The 19,191-nt window shown below is 43.6% G+C and overlaps 1 protein-coding gene and 1 long non-coding RNA gene across 7 annotated transcripts in view; one reads left to right on the top strand and one right to left on the bottom strand.

Moving 5' to 3' along the window:
* LOC126398334 (uncharacterized) overlaps positions 1-19,191 on the bottom strand; it is a 672,738-nt gene that overhangs the window by 124,230 nt on the left and 529,317 nt on the right. The window lies entirely within an intron of this gene.
* Positions 1-19,191, top strand: part of ino80 (INO80 complex ATPase subunit) — a 58,691-nt gene that overhangs the window by 7,169 nt on the left and 32,331 nt on the right. For all 6 annotated transcript variants that reach the window (XM_050057419.1, XM_050057414.1, XM_050057418.1 and 3 more), the window contains exons 15-27: positions 115-210; positions 1,029-1,088; positions 1,204-1,346; positions 3,214-3,298; positions 3,433-3,550; positions 3,747-3,832; positions 5,136-5,303; positions 5,680-5,813; positions 6,111-6,178; positions 6,380-6,473; positions 8,022-8,238; positions 14,075-14,215; positions 14,777-15,002. In XM_050057419.1, coding sequence (XP_049913376.1) covers positions 115-210; positions 1,029-1,088; positions 1,204-1,346; positions 3,214-3,298; positions 3,433-3,550; positions 3,747-3,832; positions 5,136-5,303; positions 5,680-5,813; positions 6,111-6,178; positions 6,380-6,473; positions 8,022-8,238; positions 14,075-14,215; positions 14,777-15,002 — 1,636 coding nt within the window. The remainder of the gene's footprint in view (positions 1-114; positions 211-1,028; positions 1,089-1,203; positions 1,347-3,213; positions 3,299-3,432; positions 3,551-3,746; positions 3,833-5,135; positions 5,304-5,679; positions 5,814-6,110; positions 6,179-6,379; positions 6,474-8,021; positions 8,239-14,074; positions 14,216-14,776; positions 15,003-19,191) is intronic.

Raw genomic sequence — 19,191 nt, 5'->3', positions numbered from 1 at the left:
GAAGATGCATGGCCGCGATCCTCCGGGGGCTTCCTGTCATCGGGTGCTCGCGTACACAAAGACCACTTGTTGTGGCGCTCGACACCATAACTCTCTTTTCTCGTTCCTGCACAGAGAGACAACATCTGGGGGCCGTTCCTGATCATCTCTCCTGCATCCACACTCAACAACTGGCATCAAGAGTTCACCCGCTTTGTGCCCAAATTCAAGGTGAGGGTAGTGCGCCAGCGGAAACACCTGCAAGAAACACGTCCGCAGGAATCCTGGCAGCCTCATATGTACTGTTTGCTGTAGTTGTTTTCACTCCTAATGAACCCAGTGTTGTGTTGCTGCTGTGAGAAAGTGTCATGATACAGGGCTTAAAGCTGCAAGCATGTCTAGAACCTTCCATTAGGGGGCAGTATTGCACCAGGACATTCGTAGCATGCCTCTAAGCTGTTGCTTTGATTGTTGAGTGCACTTGTGAAATCTTTTTGCACGTCTAAACCGGCCTCTGACAGGCTGAGCATTCTTTAATGTTAAAAAACAATTTATCAAACACATCAATATGTCGGCTATGCCTGTGTACACACACACACACACACACACACACACACACTGTAATATGCATACCTCTGTGCTGTGCTCAACACTCAACTATGCCTGTTCTCCCCGCAAGTTTGAAAATAAATCAATTCCAGTCTGTTTTGCTAATGAGGTGTGAAAAGACCCCATTACACATTTTGGAGATAAGCTTCCTGAACACTCAAAGCAAGACTGACTGAAAACAATGGAATACCAGCGTGCGTTGAGTGATGTAATGATGTGTAAATCTTTTCACATCACATTTTGCATCAACAACTCGATGGCTGAAGCTGTGATTCAGACATGATGCTATGCCCAAATGTTTCCTCTGGGAACATCACCGCAGCTCAGCTTTGCTACGTGTAAAAGCAAGCGTGTAGGAAAAGCTTAGTTTGAGTGTGGTTACTGTAGATGTTTCATGACAGAGCTGATTCATGTTTTAACTCCACTGATTTGTCCGTCAGGTGTTGCCATACTGGGGGAATCCACACGATCGCAAGGTGATTCGGAAATTTTGGAGCCAGGTAAGGACGAGACAGAGCTGTGAAGATGCAATGCTATATGAAATGCTTTATGGTAAATACATGCTCCTCTAGTCTATAACCCTGTCTCTAACTGTGTGTGTCTACGTTTGAACAGAAAACCCTTTACACTCAAAACGCACCGTTCCACGTGGTGATCACAAGCTACCAGCTGGTTGTTCAGGACGTCAAGTACTTTCAGAGGGTCAAGTGGCAGTACATGGTTCTGGATGAGGCCCAGGCACTGAAAAGCAGCACCAGGTAACATGGTTGCCATGGCGTCATCATGTTATACTACATTCCCAAAGACATCAGAGGGCCCCTGTGTGTTAAAGGAATACTTCAGCCCCCAAATTATGATTTGTATATCAATAACTCACCCTGTGTTACCTTGAATATTTGAAGAAGACTTGTTTTTCTTGCCTCCAAAAACTGAGAAAATTCTGGATAAATTTAAGTCATGGCAGTCCGTGCATAACAACAGTGAAACTATATCACAACATCTGTTTACAAACTCTCACACAACTCCTGCAGTATATTCCAAGTCTGATTTATCCAGTCGTATGCTCAGTACTTACCACACAGACAGCTCTTTACAAATGGGAACTGACCTCGAAGTTAAACTTACCTGTGCTCTCTTCACAGCCAGACTCCATTGACAAAAACAGTAATTTTACCTCACTGAACACAGGAGCTGCTGGTCTACTGCTGCCTCCATCTGTTAGTTTGTTTGTGTTATTGTGCAATTTTGGTGAATGTCAACAAAGCCTTTCAAAACACCAAAGTCACACAATGACACGAACAAACTAGCTGATGGAGGCAGCAGTAGACCAGCAGCTCCTGTGTTCAGTGAGGTAAAATCACTGTTTCTGTCGATGGAGTCTGGCTGTGAAGAGAGCACAGGTAGGTTTTACTTCAAGGTCAGTTCCCATTTGTAAAGAGCTGTCTGTGTGGTAAGTACTGAGCATACGACTGGATAAATCAGACTTGGAATATACTGCAGGAGTTGTCACTTCCCTCCCACTTCCCACATCTGCATTCAGCTCACATAATCTACTTGCACTCAATGGTTGAATAAAATGAAAAGTAAAATAAGTCAAAGATGCAAATAATAATACTAATAATGATAATAAATCTAAAGAGAAACAAAAATTACAGATAAAACCGGGTATACGGGTCAATAATTACACAGGATCAGGCATGATTATACTCTTAACAGGTCTCCATTGTTAATCGAATGTTACTTTCTGCAAGTGTAAGTAATGAAGCATCTTTTCCATGAAGTACAATTCCTGTAGTTTTTGTAAATGAGTGTTTTGATATAGTTTTGCTGTCGTTAAAGGCAACCCTGTTTGCCTAAATTCAAGAGTTTTTGGATCCGTCATTCACCGTGGAGGCAAAACAAAGTTGTCTTCATGAATTCAATATAACACGTGTTGAGTAAGTAATATATAATGATCATTCAAGGGTAGCACTAAAATGTTGATATCCAATGCTTAATAATTATTTTGATACTTTTTATGAGAGTTTGGATTTTCGGTCAACTCACTTTGAATGGAGTTACATACATTTAATATCTTAAATGTTTTTTTCAAAGCTTCTCTGACTTAAAGATCGATAGTTGCACTTTTCCTCTCCGACATTCAGCTACTAGTTACAGCAGCTAAACACACGATATAGAAGACTTCCCTATATTGACTTAGTTTAGTGCAACTTTATTAAATCTACAAAAAGTTATGAAATATATTATAAAACAGCGAGTTTTAAGTCTCTGCAAGCTGATTTATATACAGTGCAAACACGGGTTCTTTTAAATAGGTTTAATATGCAAATTGTAATAAACTGGACAGAACATGCAGAGCAACAGGTCTGAAAACTGTAAAATTATACTTCTTCATCTTTTCAATCACATAAGTACATCTCATCTCACAGCCACTGATAGACAGTGGCCAACATCTACAAAAATAGTTACAATAATAAAAAGTTGTTAAAAACTTTGAGTCTTGAAACATGAAACCTACTCTCACATATAAACGGCGTTCTGCAGTTTGAGTAATTTGGTGTGATTATGGTGCAGTTAAGTGTTAACTGATGATAAACTCATGTTATTGTTTCTCTCTGTCTTCAGCGTTCGGTGGAAAATCCTCCTGCAGTTCCAGTGTCGAAACAGACTGCTGCTCACCGGGACGCCCATCCAGAACACGATGGCTGAGGTGAGCTGTGTGTGTGTGTGTGTGTGTGTGTGTGTGTGTGTGTGTGTGTGTGTGTTTGTGTGTGTGTGTGTTGAAGTGAGTCGCTGTGAGCGAGACAGAACTGTTGACGGCTGTGTGTTATTACCGTCTCTCAGCTGTGGGCCCTGCTGCACTTCATCATGCCTACACTGTTTGATTCCCATGAAGAGTTTAACGAGTGGTTCTCCAAGGACATCGAGAGCCACGCTGAGAACAAGTCTGCCATCGACGAGAGTGAGTCTGAGAAAAAATGTTCCTCGCAGCCTTTTTTTTTTTTTCCTGTTTTCCAGCTGACGACACATGATACTTTTCAGCTCATTTGTACGGATATTCCCTCAGCTGTGTGCCAACGTTGAACTTTTATCTCTGCTCGCTGTTGCATGAGATATGTTCTGTAGCTAAACACGATTGTTTGATGTTTGTGTTTCAGACCAACTTTCCAGGCTGCACATGATTCTGAAGCCTTTCATGCTGCGCAGAATCAAGAAGGACGTGGAAAACGAGCTCTCGGATAAGGTAGCAAACTTTCTTCTCTGAACTGAGCTTTTGTCCAAAGCTACAAATTTAATTTGACAGTTTTAAAATGTCAAAAACAGTTATTACTATATTTTGAGGTGTCCTCTAGAAGACATTCAGATTTTTCAGGAAGATTCTGGCATCTTATTGGACAAAATAATATTATAATTTGTCATGTAGCCCTGCACCTTCCTCCGCCCACCTCCCCACACACCTCATTGACACAAAGTGTTATAACAAGCTTGTGAGCGATGCTTGTGCTGGCAGATCCTCCTGACAGATGTTGGACTCTGGGTCTCTCGCTGTCACACGAGGCGCACACATACTCACTCATCCACTGTGGGAGTCTCGATACACAGAGTCAGAGGAATGGCAGAGTTCACCGCTCCCCCACATCTGTCTTTTTCACTTTCCCTCGCACCCACACGCAGCCCTGCCAGCCCGCTTCCTTTTTTTTTTTTTTTCCCTCCACTTGTTGGTTTTCTCTTGTTTTGTCAGCGTGCTGAAGCCAGTAGTGACTGGCGAAGTTCACTTGTGGGTCACGGTTGGGTTTTTAGGATTTGTTGTTGTTAGATTTCGCTGCTTTCATCAAAGTGTGACACCAGATAAAGCCACAGATTTTGATGTGTGTTTGAGGAACGTGGGTCAAGCTGGACATGAAGTCTGGAACTATACTTCATGTTTTGTTGAGCCGATGTGAAAATTCTCTGTGTGTGTTTAAATGCAGGCATAACATGGCAGTTATGCTGAATCAGTTGTCTTCACTGTAGCCGCATGTTATATATGCAGCCAGATTTTTTACTAACCACTGTATTTTCAGGCTGATGGCGATACACCATATATATATCTTGTTATTTCCAATCCAATCCACTTTATTTATATAGCACATTTTGCAAATCACAGGGATTACCAAAGTGCTGTACAAAACAAAATAAGTGCACGGAAATGGCTAAAAAACATAAACACAGAAACACAAGCGTCTAGTGGGCAAAAGACCACAACACTCTCAGTTTGAATTAAAAGCCAAGGTGTGAAGGTGGGTTTTTAGATGAGATTTAAAAGATTCGAGGGCGGGGCCAATCTGACATGGGATGGAAGTGCATTCCACAATTTAGGTGCTGATGCTGAGATGCTGGAACGTGCTTTTCACATCTTGAGAAACTAGATTAACAGCTGTGGTGGTGCTTTAGTAGCACTGTTTTTAATAGGTCTTTATTTTGGCCTCAAAGCAGGTTCGTGTGCGTCTGTGTGTTAACTGGCTGCAGACTATTTACACACACTTGATTTTACGCTCTCTCCACAGATCGAGATCCTGACCTACTGCCAGCTGACGTCCCGGCAGAGGTTGCTCTACCAGGCTCTGAGGAACAAGATCTCCATCGAGGATCTGCTGCAGTCGTCCATGGGCACGGCGCAGCAGGCCCACAGCACCACCTCCTCCCTCATGAACCTGGTCATGCAGTTCAGGAAGGTACGAGCTGCGGCCTGTCCGTGTTTTTTCCAGTGTAAAAATAGAATCAAGCACAACTGGATGATTGCAGCTATCAAGAGTTATGGTTATTCTGTCAGACGCAGCAGTCAGTATGATTGATGGCTGTTATTAGTCCTAATGATCTGAGGATCATTTTTAAGTATCAGGTTATCAAAACTGATTTTTTTTATTTCTATGGTGGATTTTTACAGGATGTTCCAAAAGTAATAATAGCGCTGTGTTTTATGAGTGGGAGTAAAATTTGAGATATACAATTAAACGATGAATTGGCAGTCTGAGAACAAGCAGGAGCATGAGGAGCACTGGTGTCTTTTTTTTTTCTAAATACACTGTCTGTATTTGCTTGTGCGTGTAGGTGTGTAACCACCCAGACTTGTTTGAGCGCCAGGAGACACGCTCTCCTTTCCACATGTCCCTGAAGCCCTACATCATGTCGAAGTTCCTGTACCGTCACGGCCTCGTTCATGAACACAACCAGGCCAAAAACAAGTAAGTCCTTCCACACAGACACAGCACACAGACACGCTTGAGCTCAACAAGAATTCCCAAAATCCAATGAAAACAGGTCTATCAGAAATCTCTGCAGTTGTTTTTAAAAGGGTTAGGTTTGCATTTGAAATTACGCTGTAAAACATTGTCAATGTTTACTTTTGTTGTGCATATTTTGTAATTCAGGCTATTATCCCAATTGTAGCTATAAATATTAGAAATGTTGTTGGTCAGACTGGAATCTGATAATCATGCCAAATTCAGTGTGGGTTAACTCTGCCTCTCCTTCCTCCTCAGATTACTTCAAGTGCTGTTGTCTCCCTTCTCTCCGAATCACATCCAGCAGTCTCTTTTCCACAGAAAAGGTGAGCGCGTGTAAAGCTTTGATTCACACATACACAGAGCTGTGTTAGGACCAGGAGTTTCAAACCTGAGTTTCACCCCAGTTCCTCTCTCCTCTCGTCCTTTGATGCTTCCCTCATTCCTTTTTATTCTCTCTGTTTGTTATTTTTACATTTTTCTTTATGTTTGGTCTCACATTGTTCATTCTGCTTTCACCCTGCCAGGTGACGACAAAGGAAGCTGTTTCTCCTTCCTGCGCTTCATCGACGTGTCACCGGCTGAGATGTCCAATCTCATGCTGCGAGGCACCTTAGTAAGGTGGGCTTTAAGTTTCCGCTTTTATATCTGTCAAGTAATAAATAATGGCCAACTTTGCACAGTAGTTATGTTGAAAGCTGAACGCAGCAGCAAAGCCTGAACTTAAAGCCGCTGTGGGGCTGCATAGAGGATAATAAGTAATGTGCTCACCACAGCACCACTTAGCAGTGTCTAGTGAAAATAAGGTCTGTTTCTTGCTAAGCACAGTCCATATATCTCCACATAGCCAAACATTTCCTAAATACGACAACACCACGTGCACCTAGCGTGGCATGGCATGGCGGACCAATTTGGTCTCTACATACACAGATCTAGAAATGGCTCATACACAGAATTCTTGCTAGATTTTGGCCCGTGTTAAAATGTCCAAACTGGTTTGATATGAAGCCAAACACTGGACCAGTATATTGAATTTTATCACTAGGTGTCGCACTTCACTCAGCAGCCACTCTTGCCCGATAACAGACAGAATTGTCAAGTCATTACACTCTATTTCCCTCCTCAGTCTGACATTGCATCCACACTTATGTGATATCCATGGGGGAGGGAGATTGTATTTTCCCTAACCAATCACGAGAGACTAACATATCTGCCTGAATCTCATGTCAAATTAAATTCACACTGATGCGTTGCCATGCTAACATACCTGTTTTGCCGCAATTTTTAAAGGGAGTGGAGCGAGGTAAAAACAAACTGCAGTGTCAGCCAATGTTGAGAGGACATGCCAACTTAAAACAGCCACGAGAGCAGCGTCTGTCTTGTTTGTAGCGTCACCTTTGTTATTACTCCTCATTGGTTCCAGCACACCACTTGAAAACAGCTTGATTATGGATCATCTTTTATTTTAATGGAGAAATCACACATCATGATGCCAGACGAATCAGTTAACCTAATGGATTAGTCGGATTCAGACCTCTGTCTGCACACAGCAGCCGCTCCTGGGTAAAACACCAGGAGACTCTGCTATGTTGCTACCTCAACTGCTGGCCTAACACCTGAACCACAGTGCCCCCATTCCGTGTTCGTATGTTTTATACAAAATACCGAGGCGGAATAACAGTGCAACATCTCTGCCTTGAACAGGCAAAATAGGGGCTTGCGAGAGCCCTCATATCTTGTCTCGTCACCCCAAAAAACACATAACTTTATAGTAAACAAATACAACGAAACACAACGTGTCCCATACGCTTCCTCCCTCCCAGATCTACTGAAATTTGACTTCTTTATATTGGCCTGCCGGACACCAGTGGCTCTGTTAGTTAGATTATACACCAACATGATATTGTGATAATCATGCTTTCATATTGCTAACAACAAATGCAGTATCAGTTGGATTGAGCGTCATGACACCATCAGCACAGGTTTATGATGTAGGCAGCTTTCTAAGTTCTCCGCTGGTTTACAAAAAATCCAACTGGTGTAAGATGGTACTTTGGACTGGACCAGCAAAACCAGAAATCAACCCAACTCCATTCTTCTTTACAAAGTATTTAAATGGAAAATCTTTTCGTATTTTTATCTTTCCTCTCCTTCTATTTCCTTTCACAGATGGTTAGCCCTTTTTCTGTCCCTCAAAGCTGCGTACCGGCTCCACCATCAGCGCCTGTTTGGCCTTGAAGAAGCGGGTCAGGAGGAGGCTGCAGACTCACAGGGGGAGAGAGGGAGGTTACAGCCCAGGACTAAGTGTCTGTCTCGCAAGGACCTGATTCTGTGGCTGAACAGACCCATCAGTTTCCCCAACACGCACACCAGCCCTGTCCTGCAGGTGAGAAACATGAAAGGCACTCAGAGTGAAAATCTATATACAACCCCCCCCGAGCAGCCATCTGCAGTACATGTGGGTGTATGACAGACAGGAGAAACTCCAGTAGTGAGGCATGTGCTGCTGACGATGCTGAAATCTTCCCCAGAGGCTCAGTCAGTGTTTGGCCACACAGCTTGCTCTCTGCCCCAGGCTTCCTCTCCCTCCTCTGGGAGCCAGTGTGGAACCCAATCCCTCTGTAGCCCCGTGACCCAGTAACTCTGTCCTCCCTCCCTCTGTGTGCCTCCAGGGTCTGAGCAGACCAGTGTATCTATACCTCTACTGTCAGACATGGAGAGGAAAGTTACAGTTTCAAGATTTAACAATAGGAGTTTTGAGACTAATATGCAATCTGCATTTTGTGGAACATTTTTAGTCAGTCTTCCAGAGCAGGCACGCGTCTGCACGTGTCACGTCAATATGGAGCCCCTTTTGTTTTTTATGCTATTTGACTCTATATTTGTCTTGCAGGCAAATTGAAGCTAAGAAAACAGCAATTTAAATCACACATATCTCATATTTGTTAATGTTATGGTGGGATATGGGAACAGTTTGGCTGACCGCTGTTCTTTCAGCACCCCAGAGGCTGGAATACGTGCAGGCAAGCTGGTTCTCAGGACACTGACGGTCGTAACAGTAGCTGGAGTTGAGTAGTTAAATGGCAGTTCTTGTTCAGCACTGGTTTATAGAAGACACGGTGTGATTTGGAAACAAGTTGTTTTTGTTAGCTTAAGCCTACTGTACAGTAGACAACTTCAGAAAGACTTGAGCATGTCACCTGCTGTGAGATTTTGCAAAGACTGGGGATCTTGCAGCGTCACCTCTTGCACGACTACAACTAGCCTCCTTTTGAGATTATTTCCCATCCTACTCCTGGCGGGAAATATTACTCCAAACTCCCTTTAAGATGTATGAAACACTAACAATTCCTCATGTGTCTAAAAAGCACAGAACTCTAGAAACACAAGATAAAGGGCATCATATGTCGAAGGTGTTCTCGTCAATTCGACATCAATATAATTCACAAAAGTAAACTGTACTTAAGGAGGCAAGGTGTTACAGTAGTTAGCATTGTAGCTTCATAGCAAGAGGGTCCCTGGTTCGAATCCAGGGTGGGGGATATGGGGAGCCCCCTTGTGCAGAGCCTGCATGTTCTCCCTGTGTCAGCGTGGGTTTCCTCCAGGTGCTCCAGCTTCCTCCCACAGTCCAAAGACATGCAGGTTAATTGGTGACTCTAAATTGTCCGTAGGTGTGAATGTGAGTGTGAATGGTTGTCTGTCTCTATGTGTCAGCCCTGTGATAGTCTGGTGACCTGTCCAGGGTGAACCCTGCCTCTCACCCAGTGTCAGCTGGGATAGGCTCCACCCCGTGCGACCCCCAAAGGATAAGTGGTTACGGTGAAATGAATGAAACTGTATTTGCATACACTTTGCACTTTACATTTTGAATTTCGTTGCCTCAACTCGCTGCCAGCTTCCGTTGGTTACCTGCACTGTTTTAGTGGGAAGAGATCGTGGGAATGAGACATGAACCGCTAAAAAAAATTAAGATTTCTAGCTAAAATAAGAGCTGGTTGGTGGATCAGATACACGCCAAATTCAGTACAGACTATTGTTCTCTCCACATCTCTACCAGTTTCTCCTCCTTTTCCATAGTCCAAGAGAACCAAGACTTGATCATGTTCTTGCACCTCCCGAAAACCCTTCTATGTTTCCCATTTGGTGCCTGAGAGAGTGCAGTGATTGGTTGTTCACAATGTTCACGTCATTGACCTTCAGTATTTGGAAGAGCCAAGACTAAATACTTATGAGAATATTAACGATCTTTGATTTTGTTGGACCGTAGAGTCGATAAACAGACTGACTTCAGACAGCTCAGACTGAGTTTTATGATCACCTTACACCAAATGATAGAGATTAGGGGAGCGTGCACCAACTGAGGTAAAACTCATGATTTTATTCCGACATTGTTAATTTGCTGCGACAGTGAAATTGCTCGAAAACTCTGCAGTGCTGTCTGCGTCGCACACCACATTTCTTTTCAACTTCACTCAGATGTTTTTATATGTGTTGGATTCTGCAGCGGAGAACCACAGGGTGACATTGAGACAGCCCATATTTCCTCCATTTTTTTTCCTGTATTATTTGGCAATATGGAAACCTAATGGTTAGCGGGGAAGAGACGGCACAAAGCATCGGTGCCAGTTAAAATATAAAGACCAGCTCAAAAAAATGTGAACATGTGCAGCCTGCAGATACACTGCAAGGTCACTGTGTTTTCTGCACGGCTGAAATAAACATTACAAACACATCCCATCCCCATCACATCTCTCACCCAGCGACCAGCTACCCATTGGCAGATATATATCGCATTTCTATCCTCCACCAATTCGAATTGAACTTGTTGGGTGGAAAATGCTGTCGGGGTAATTCCATCCTCCTCTTCCTCTCTTGGCCTCATCACACTGAGTCAGGCAGCTGTGCAGCGTCTTAGGTTCCCCCCCGGAGCGGCTTAAGGAATGAAAGTGCAGAGCAAATATAAGAAGCGAGTTCAAATATGAGAAGAAGAGAGAAAACTTACAGACACCTGGAGAGCTAATACTGTGTGACCCTGCGGCCCCCAGACTCCCACTTAAGCTTCTAGAAATTACTCACTCCCACAGTTTACTTCTTTCAACTCTTCATTTTTCTTTTGAGGCCGTGTGTAGCTGGCACACTGCGCCTCTTCTCTCCACCTGGCTCATCTCTCTCTCTGGCTGTGTACTTGACAGTGTGGTCAGTATTGCTTTCAGCTTTCCCGCTGCCCCTGTCGAAGAATGGAGAGAAGCAGGCGACTCTGAATACCTCCTTAACATGTTTTACTCATATAGCTCTGGGGCTTGGAATCGGCTCTCCGTCTTCCTGTATCAGTCTCTCCCTCCACCCATCACAATACAAAAGGCATCTATCAGAGATTTTAGTTCACATTTAGAATTTATACTTACCTGGGGTGTAGGGGGAAATTGATACCGCATAGCATCGCAATATTTTATCGATTTTAGTTATGTAAATTATTAATATCACAAATACAAATGAAGGTTTTGGTTGCCTGCTAGAATAATAACATAAATTGCTTTTTCAATCCACGGAAAACATTTTCTGCAATAAAAATGATTGACGTTAGATGAACTTTCTCTTATTAGATGAAACAGTCAATAAAGTTTTCCTTTGGAGCATAATTTGTAGTTGGAAAAGGGTAATAAATAATAATGTCAGGCAGAATATGTTATGGCAATACCCATATATGTTATCGCAAAATGTTTAGAATCACAACAGTATTTTGGCGCCCTGTAGCTCAGTGTTTAGGGCGGGCGTCCCATGTACAAAGGCATCATCCTTGCCATAGTGGCCATGGGTTTGATTCCAGCCTGCAGCCATTTGCTGCATGTCATCCCCGGTCTCTCTCTCTCCCCCTTTCCACACCCAATCTGTCCTAAAGGCATAAAAGACAAAAAATAATCACAGTAATATTCTATCGTGACTTAAAGGTCCAGCTGATGGATTTAGGGGCATCTGTTGGCAGAACTTGAATATAATATTCATAGATAATAATGATAATAAACTTTATTGGTATAGCATGTTTCAGAACACAGTTACAAAGTGCTTTATGAGACAAATAAAATAGTATACACCATCCAGATAAAAACAACAATAAAACCATTGCACATAGGCTAAGACCAAATAAAACAAAGTGTGTAATAAAAATAAATAAATAATAAAATTGATGAAAGAAGGATATAAACTAGATTTACTGTAAAAAGGCCCTCCTGTAAAAGTTTGTTTCGAGGAGTGTTTTAAAAGAAGACACAGACTTTGCTAACCTGAGTTCCTCAGGTAAATGCAACCTGACAGCTAGATGCCACTAAAGCTCATCTTACAGCTTTATTTCACATGCTTCACAAAAGCATTCTACTAAATGTCTTTTATAGGTTCTCCTTTTAACTATTTATCGTTTCTGATCATTTTTAATAATTCTTTTAAATTGTATTAATTCTGTTTCAATTGCTTTTTTGTTTTTGGTTTGTTTGTTTTGTTTTTTATCTGCTCTGTAGCACTTTGAGATTGCTAAAATGTAAAGTGCAATACAAACAAAATGTATTATTATCATTATTATTATTATTATTACAGTCCGTAGGCCAAATCTGTCCTGCACTAGGGTGCCTGGTGGCCCAAAGACTGTTTTGTAATTAACAATGAAAATGCATTGATTCACACTAGGATTTTTTTTGTACTTTGAATGTAGATAAAGTGCCAGTGTGCATACAAATGCATCGAAATAGAGCTTGTTAATTAAAAGTAAAAGTGCCAGAGCAGGATCCCTAGGGCAAATTTTCATTTCCTAGGGCAGTAAAAGCGTAAGCCACCCTCCTGTCCCTCTGTTTGGCTAGTACTCATTGCATTGGATTGCTTAGGTTTAGGTAAGAGGATTGAGATTGGTCAGGGCTAGGATAAGAATGTCAGGGTAAGCCAATCAGAGACAGACCTTCTCTGTCCCAGGAAACGCAAATTCGCATCACGTGTACCCCCCAACAGGGGTCTGGGCTAAGCCTCAAATGTCCTCAAATCCTAGAAAGACCCCTGCATACACCTGACCTGTTCTGGGCTGCTGCAGCTAAATTTGCCTCTTGGCAAAGATGAGTGAGGACAGCAAATGTTGGAAGGTTAAAAAACGTGCAATTAATTTATTATACATAGAGATAGATATTGATGTTTGTTTAATAACGGGCCCCTAGCCTCATTACGTTTTGCAAAGTGGCCAACAGGCAAAAAGAGCGTCTCTGTCCGACACACTGGACCTTTAAGTATTGTGATAATATTGGGTCACGGGCCCTCTGGTGATTCCCACCCCGAATACTTACTGCTATTGTTCATTATGTGGTATCTGTGCCAGTCAGTATGTCTTGTATGAGTCTCATCTTGTTTTATGTTTCTCAGTCAACCTGTCTGTCTTTTTTTTGCCATTTATCTTTCATGCATCTTAAAACTGAAGTACATGACCGCCCCCTAAGTGCCTCTGTAGCTCCCACACAGTAGACCACTCATATATTAAGCTGCATTGGTACCACTTCTGCAGTGGGAACATGTTTCTAAATTTTAATGTCTCATCTGATACGGAACAACAATCTGATCAGTTAACATTTATAAATAATATATTCTTGAAACCTTGAGCTCTAACATCCTCCTGTTTGTCCCATGTGATAAAAACTGATTTAATTTACCTTATGGCTTCAGAGACCAGTGTCTGCTCTGGTGTAATGCTGTTGTTATGAAGCATGTTTTGGCCTCTTAAATCCAGTGAAGCAGAGAAATGAGTAGTGTAGAGGTGTCTTTATAAGCTCTGCCATTAGGTGGCACTGTGTATCCACCATTTAAGTGGTGTCACACAGCACTCAGTAACACAGCTTTTATATGTATTCCTGTAACCCCCACCATTGCATTATACTTGAATTATTTATCATTATGTCTTTGATTAAAATGTATGTATGTTGTATGTTTTTCCCTAAAAGTTCTTTGCAGGACAGATTACATGATCAGGCATCAGTTTTACATAACAATTTAAGCAGAAATTGTTACGTGACATATCAGGCATGTCGCCAGTGAAACTCACCGTCAGAGCAGTGTGTAAAAACCATGAGCGCTGCACTCAGTAACCTCTGCAGGGTTCAGTTTGATTGGCAGCACCTCGTACTCATGCTGATTTTTTTTTCTTAATGAAACAGGATAGTAATGTAGGTTTTGTGTGTTTTGTGTGTGTGTTTTAGGGCCTGGTGTTCACAGCCTTAAGACCCGGCATGATGGGACACAGAGATGTGATGATCCACAGTCGAAACTCTGCCACCTCCACGCTGCGGCCCTGCCAGCCCACACTGCCACCCAAGTTCCTGCTCGCCGCCACGCCCAGGGTATGTGTGTGTGTGAGCAGCAAGTGGCCTGATGAAGGCTCTCTTGCAAGTCCTCCGTGTGTGTGTGTGTGTGTGTGTGTGTGTGTGTGTGTGTGTGTGGTTGGGGTGTGGGGGTGACCACCGTGGCTTCCAGCTGCATTTAAAACAAACAGAGCCTCTAAAAAAAGGGCTTCTCACTCAGGTTGTTCACTAGTGGTTAAATTTCTCCTTGCCTCTATTCTACACACACACACACACACACACACACACACACAGAACCTGCTGAGTCAGTAAAACCAGTCCTCATGCAGTGGTTTCCCCTCTGTCTCTGGTATAGATCTCTATGTGGTACATTTCTCAGCGTTTTTTCATTTATCGTTTCATAAATAAAAAAACAGCCACATGCAGACAAAAGCAAATGTTTTCAATAGCAAAAAAAGTATTGCTCAGCATAAGTAATATAACACATAGTGTGTCAACATTCTTCTAACACATGAGCCTAAAATCTTCCCTCTCTCCACCACACAGTGTTTTCTTTTGTTTCAAATGTGGAAAACCTCATCTTCCTTTTTGGTTTCCTAGGTGACAGCAGTTCCCATGGAGCGTTATTGTGACGACCGCAGCGCCGAGTACGAGTGGCGGGTGACACGCGGCGGAGGGGGCACAGTTTTCAAACAGTGTTTCCTCTACGGCTCCCCTGAACTTGCCGCAGACTGGCGCGTGAGAGCCAACGCCTTTCACCCGCAATGCCCCGGGGGTGTGATGGCCCTCTACCCACGACATGGATGGTCCTTCATCCGGATACCTGGTAAGGACTTGATGTTTGTGTGTTGTGTTGTGTTTTACTGTGGAGTTGAGTTCCTGATGTGGTGAAGCCATCGGTCAGGTGTGCAGCTGTGCTGTAGCTCAAACTGGCTAACCTGATGCTAAGGAGCCAAAGCAGGGGTGGGATTTTTGTGGATTAATCCGGAAGTCTGGATTTTCTGATTTGAAAATGTTACCCAGGTGATACAGAAGAGCTTGAAAGACAGAAATAACTCGATACATTACATCTGCCAATTTTACAAGAGGGGACAAATAATTAAGAATTTGTCATAGACAGCGTTTTGTAAAGTTTACGAAGTTCGCACATACTGAAAAACCCACAAACTTAATGATTTTTTTAAGGGAGTGTGGTAGTTTTTCCCACAGCAAGGTTGTGCCCCAAACACACCGTGCTGTACGTCCATGAGGAAACTCAAGTAGCCTGTTCTTCTTTAAGGATTAAGCTCTCACTACCATCTTCATATCACTGCTGCATGGAGTGCTACATGATGGCAACCTAGAAAGAAAGATTGTTTATTAAATATCCGACTGCAGCAACCTTTCTTAAGGGCCGATGATGCATAATAAGTAGCCATTTGCTTCTGGTTGGTTGAGAATGATTGGCGATTCAGTGTGAAGTGAGGACAGATGAAGATAAATTTGCCTCAGAGTAGATTCATTACATTATCCATCCATCCATTTTCGTAATCACTTATCCTGTTGGGGGTCACAGGGGGTGGAGCCTATCCCAGCTGACACTGGGTGAGAGGCAGGGTTCACCCTGGACAGGTCGCGAGACTATCACAGGGCTGACACATAGAGACAGACAACCATTCACACTCACATTCACACCTACGGACAATTTAGAGTCACCAATTAACCTGCATGTCTTTGGACTGTGGGAGGAAGCTGGAGCACCTGGAGGAAACCCACGCTGACACGGGGAGAACATGCATTAGTAAACACCACAATTTGTGGTTTGCGTCGCCGTGGGAAAGGCAGTGACGTGCTAAAATGTAGCAGACCGTGTTTAAAAAATACCAATGATGCTGTCGACAAAAAAAAGCGTTTTGAGTGTGAGTCATATTTTAGCTGGCAGTTTTATCACACGTGGATATCCAGTTTTTGACTGAAGGGTGATTTAGTGGCCCGTGGGAGAATAGACAGAGGCCAGCCTAGGGTCAGCAGGGCAGAGCGGGGCACATCACCCCCCGTCCGTCTCTGCCTGTCTGTCCGCTGGTGAAGCTCACTCGCATAAACGCATACCAGAAATTTCCACTAAGGTGTGAATGCAGGACGGAGTGTGTACGTGTGCATACAGGGGCTTTTATCAGAAGAGCTTCGGCTCGTCGAGTTAAGGGTCAGCTGGTGCAGAGTGGGAGCTGATTCGCTGCCAGGGTTCAGATGACTGATGGATGTTCAGGGTGAGAGAGGCCATTACAGTTTTACAGACAACACTTCCCTTCTCACTGACCCGCTTAGCCCCTTCTACGCCTGATAAACTGTCTCTGTCGTGGATTATGATGACTGCTCTCTTTTGTTTTGTGCGGCAGGAGAAGTTCCTGGCACAGAAAATGGATGTGTGTGTCCTTATATATTCATGGTTTTAAGTAGTTTAAGACACAACTGTAACATCCTTAACATGATATAAAATCCCTTAAATACTATAGATACTCTTTCACAGATTGCATTATTGTAACGCTTAATTTTTTCCTTCTACCCATCTGTGTATACATGTGCTTGTGAGAGTGTTTGTGTGTAAAAGTGAGAAACAAAACAAGTATTTGTGTGTCTGTGTGAGAACAGTCTGAAAGCTCTTGTGAAGTTATACGGAGGCAGACAAAGCGAGGAAGTTTAGCTACTGGTCATTGTTCAAGTGCTCAGTTAGGTAACACTAATAGATGGTCCGTCTGTGTGTGTGTGTGTGTGTGTGTGTGTGTGTGTGTGTGTGTGTGTGTGTGTGTGTGTGTGTGTGTGTGTGTGTGTGTGTGAGAGTGAGTGTGTGTGTGTATGTGTGTGTCTGTGTACCATCGGGTCCATTCAGGGAACTGCGCAGCGCTCACACGGGGCCCGAGGTGTCTCTCACCTCTCCCCACACACTCTCCCACGCTCAGCGGCGTTGGCTTTCTTCACACGCAGCCCGTGGACAAGCCTCACCTCCGTCTCTCCCGCTAACAGACAGCACCGGGCGCTGATCTGAAATCAGTATCTGGCCACGGCCTTTCAGTCCGTCTGGTCTCCCACTTCTTTCTCAGCCTCAGTAGGAAGGAAGTGACCCAACACTCCGGCACCCGTCCTCCGCTGAACACATTGTTGCCACATCAAGGCCAAGATATGTACAGTAGCCCAGCTGAAGTTTCCCAGCCTCCCTCTCCTCTGCACTCCCAGCCCCACACCTTTCAGAACAAATGGCAGAGCTGAATAACTGTTTGTTTTGAGCGCCATGGCGTGAGTATGGCTGCCCACTGATATCGACGGAGGAATCTAATCAGAGGACTTATTAAGAATCGCGCCGTAGGAAAAAACAATCGAGGCTGTAATGTCTTGGGCCTTAGATTTGTTTGTTTTTGGTGTTGTGATGGCAGAGTTTCCCTGGAGGAAAGATATTTCTCATTCAAAAAAGAATGAATTGTCTGCTCCATGTAAAAGGGAGAGTTCGGACCTTTTGAGATGGGGTTGTATGAGGTACACGCGCCCCCAGTTTGGAGAAGCAGGCTGCAGTACTGACAGGGAAGCTAAGAAATGTACTGCTGTGGATGGGGGTCAGCAGCAAAACATTTTTTAGACCCCTAAAAAAGTCCCATCCATCCACTTTCATTTGCTTATCCAAAGCCAGGTTGTGGGGGCAGCAGTCCAAGCAAAGCACCCCAGACGTCCCTCTCCCCAGCAACACTTTCCAGCTCCTCCTGGGGGACTCCAAGGCGTTCCCAAACCAAAAGAGATATGTAATCCCTCCAGCATGTTCTGGGTCTGCCCCGGGGCCTCTTACCAGTGGGACGTGCCCAGAACAGCTCTAACACTATATTGAGAATATGGTCATCGCTTTACCTCGCTGTCAGACAGCCCTTTCCTCTGGCGGTACATTTTCTCAAGAACTTCGGCATTCCCGCACATAAGCCCAACTATGCAGGTCACTGTATTACGCCTTTTCGAAAGATTTCAGAGATGGTGCAAGCGTGTGTTTCCGTGCTGTTCAAAGAAATAAAACAGCTGTGGCTAGTTACACTGAATATAAACATCGAGACGCCACCTGCAAGACTGAGGCAACTCAGTGTTTGCAGTAAACATTCCTCTCAAGACGATTGATTTAGTAAATCCCCCACCAAATAAGAACCTGCTGTGCCCAACCATCAGGTGAAATTCCGCTAAATACCTACAAATAAATTAAACAACTTACCATACAACCAGTAAAGCATGAAGCGCTGATAGCTTCTGATTCAGAAATATCCAGACCACCTCGGGAGGTAGTCTGAGTTTGGTTCGCTTCAAGTCTGTGGTGTGGCTAGCTTAACCTGTGCACTGTGGACACAAATTATTCCAGGTTCGCTCTGCTCTTTGCCATTGTATTTAGCCCTCTAGATCACATGATGCAACTGCACTGGGATGCTTGACAAAACAGACAGAACCACATCAGCCTGTAACGTTTGCAAGGATGCAGGACGAGGAGTAGTGTGGTCCATGGAGGATCCTGCACGTCTCCAGATGTGGAACGTAGAGTACATCAAACGGCGACAGTCTACAGCACAGAAACATTAAGGTTCTCCTCCAATTGTAAGTTCATCTGAAAGTGAGGGACTACAAAAACTACATCAGTATATATCATATATAGGTTATAGTGTGCACACAAAAAGAACTGCGTCCCCTCTCTGTCGGTCCACTTTTTGGTGCACTTTAAGAGGACCGAATTCAGTTTGTGTAAAAAGGACTATATGTGTAAGTCCCACTCATGGTAGCAGCAGCTCTCTGGGTCTGTGAGCATGTGTTAACAGCTCCCACAGTTAGCTTGTGCTCTGTTCGGCCCCCAGTTTCCACAGAAGTTTCCCCTCTCCCCTTCTTGGCCTGTTCAGTCTTTGCCTCCGCAAAAGTTCTTCTACTCTGTACTCTAGTTCACGAAGTTATTCCTTTGTCTCCACAGTGAACAGCATTTCGTCACCGCTGTCATAATCACTCCGTTTTTCATTGTCATGTATTTG

The sequence above is a fragment of the Epinephelus moara genome, chromosome 12 (assembly GCF_006386435.1).
Source record: "Epinephelus moara isolate mb chromosome 12, YSFRI_EMoa_1.0, whole genome shotgun sequence".
NCBI lineage: Eukaryota > Metazoa > Chordata > Actinopteri > Perciformes > Serranidae > Epinephelus > Epinephelus moara.
This window is presented reverse-complemented; position numbering and strand designations above follow the sequence as displayed.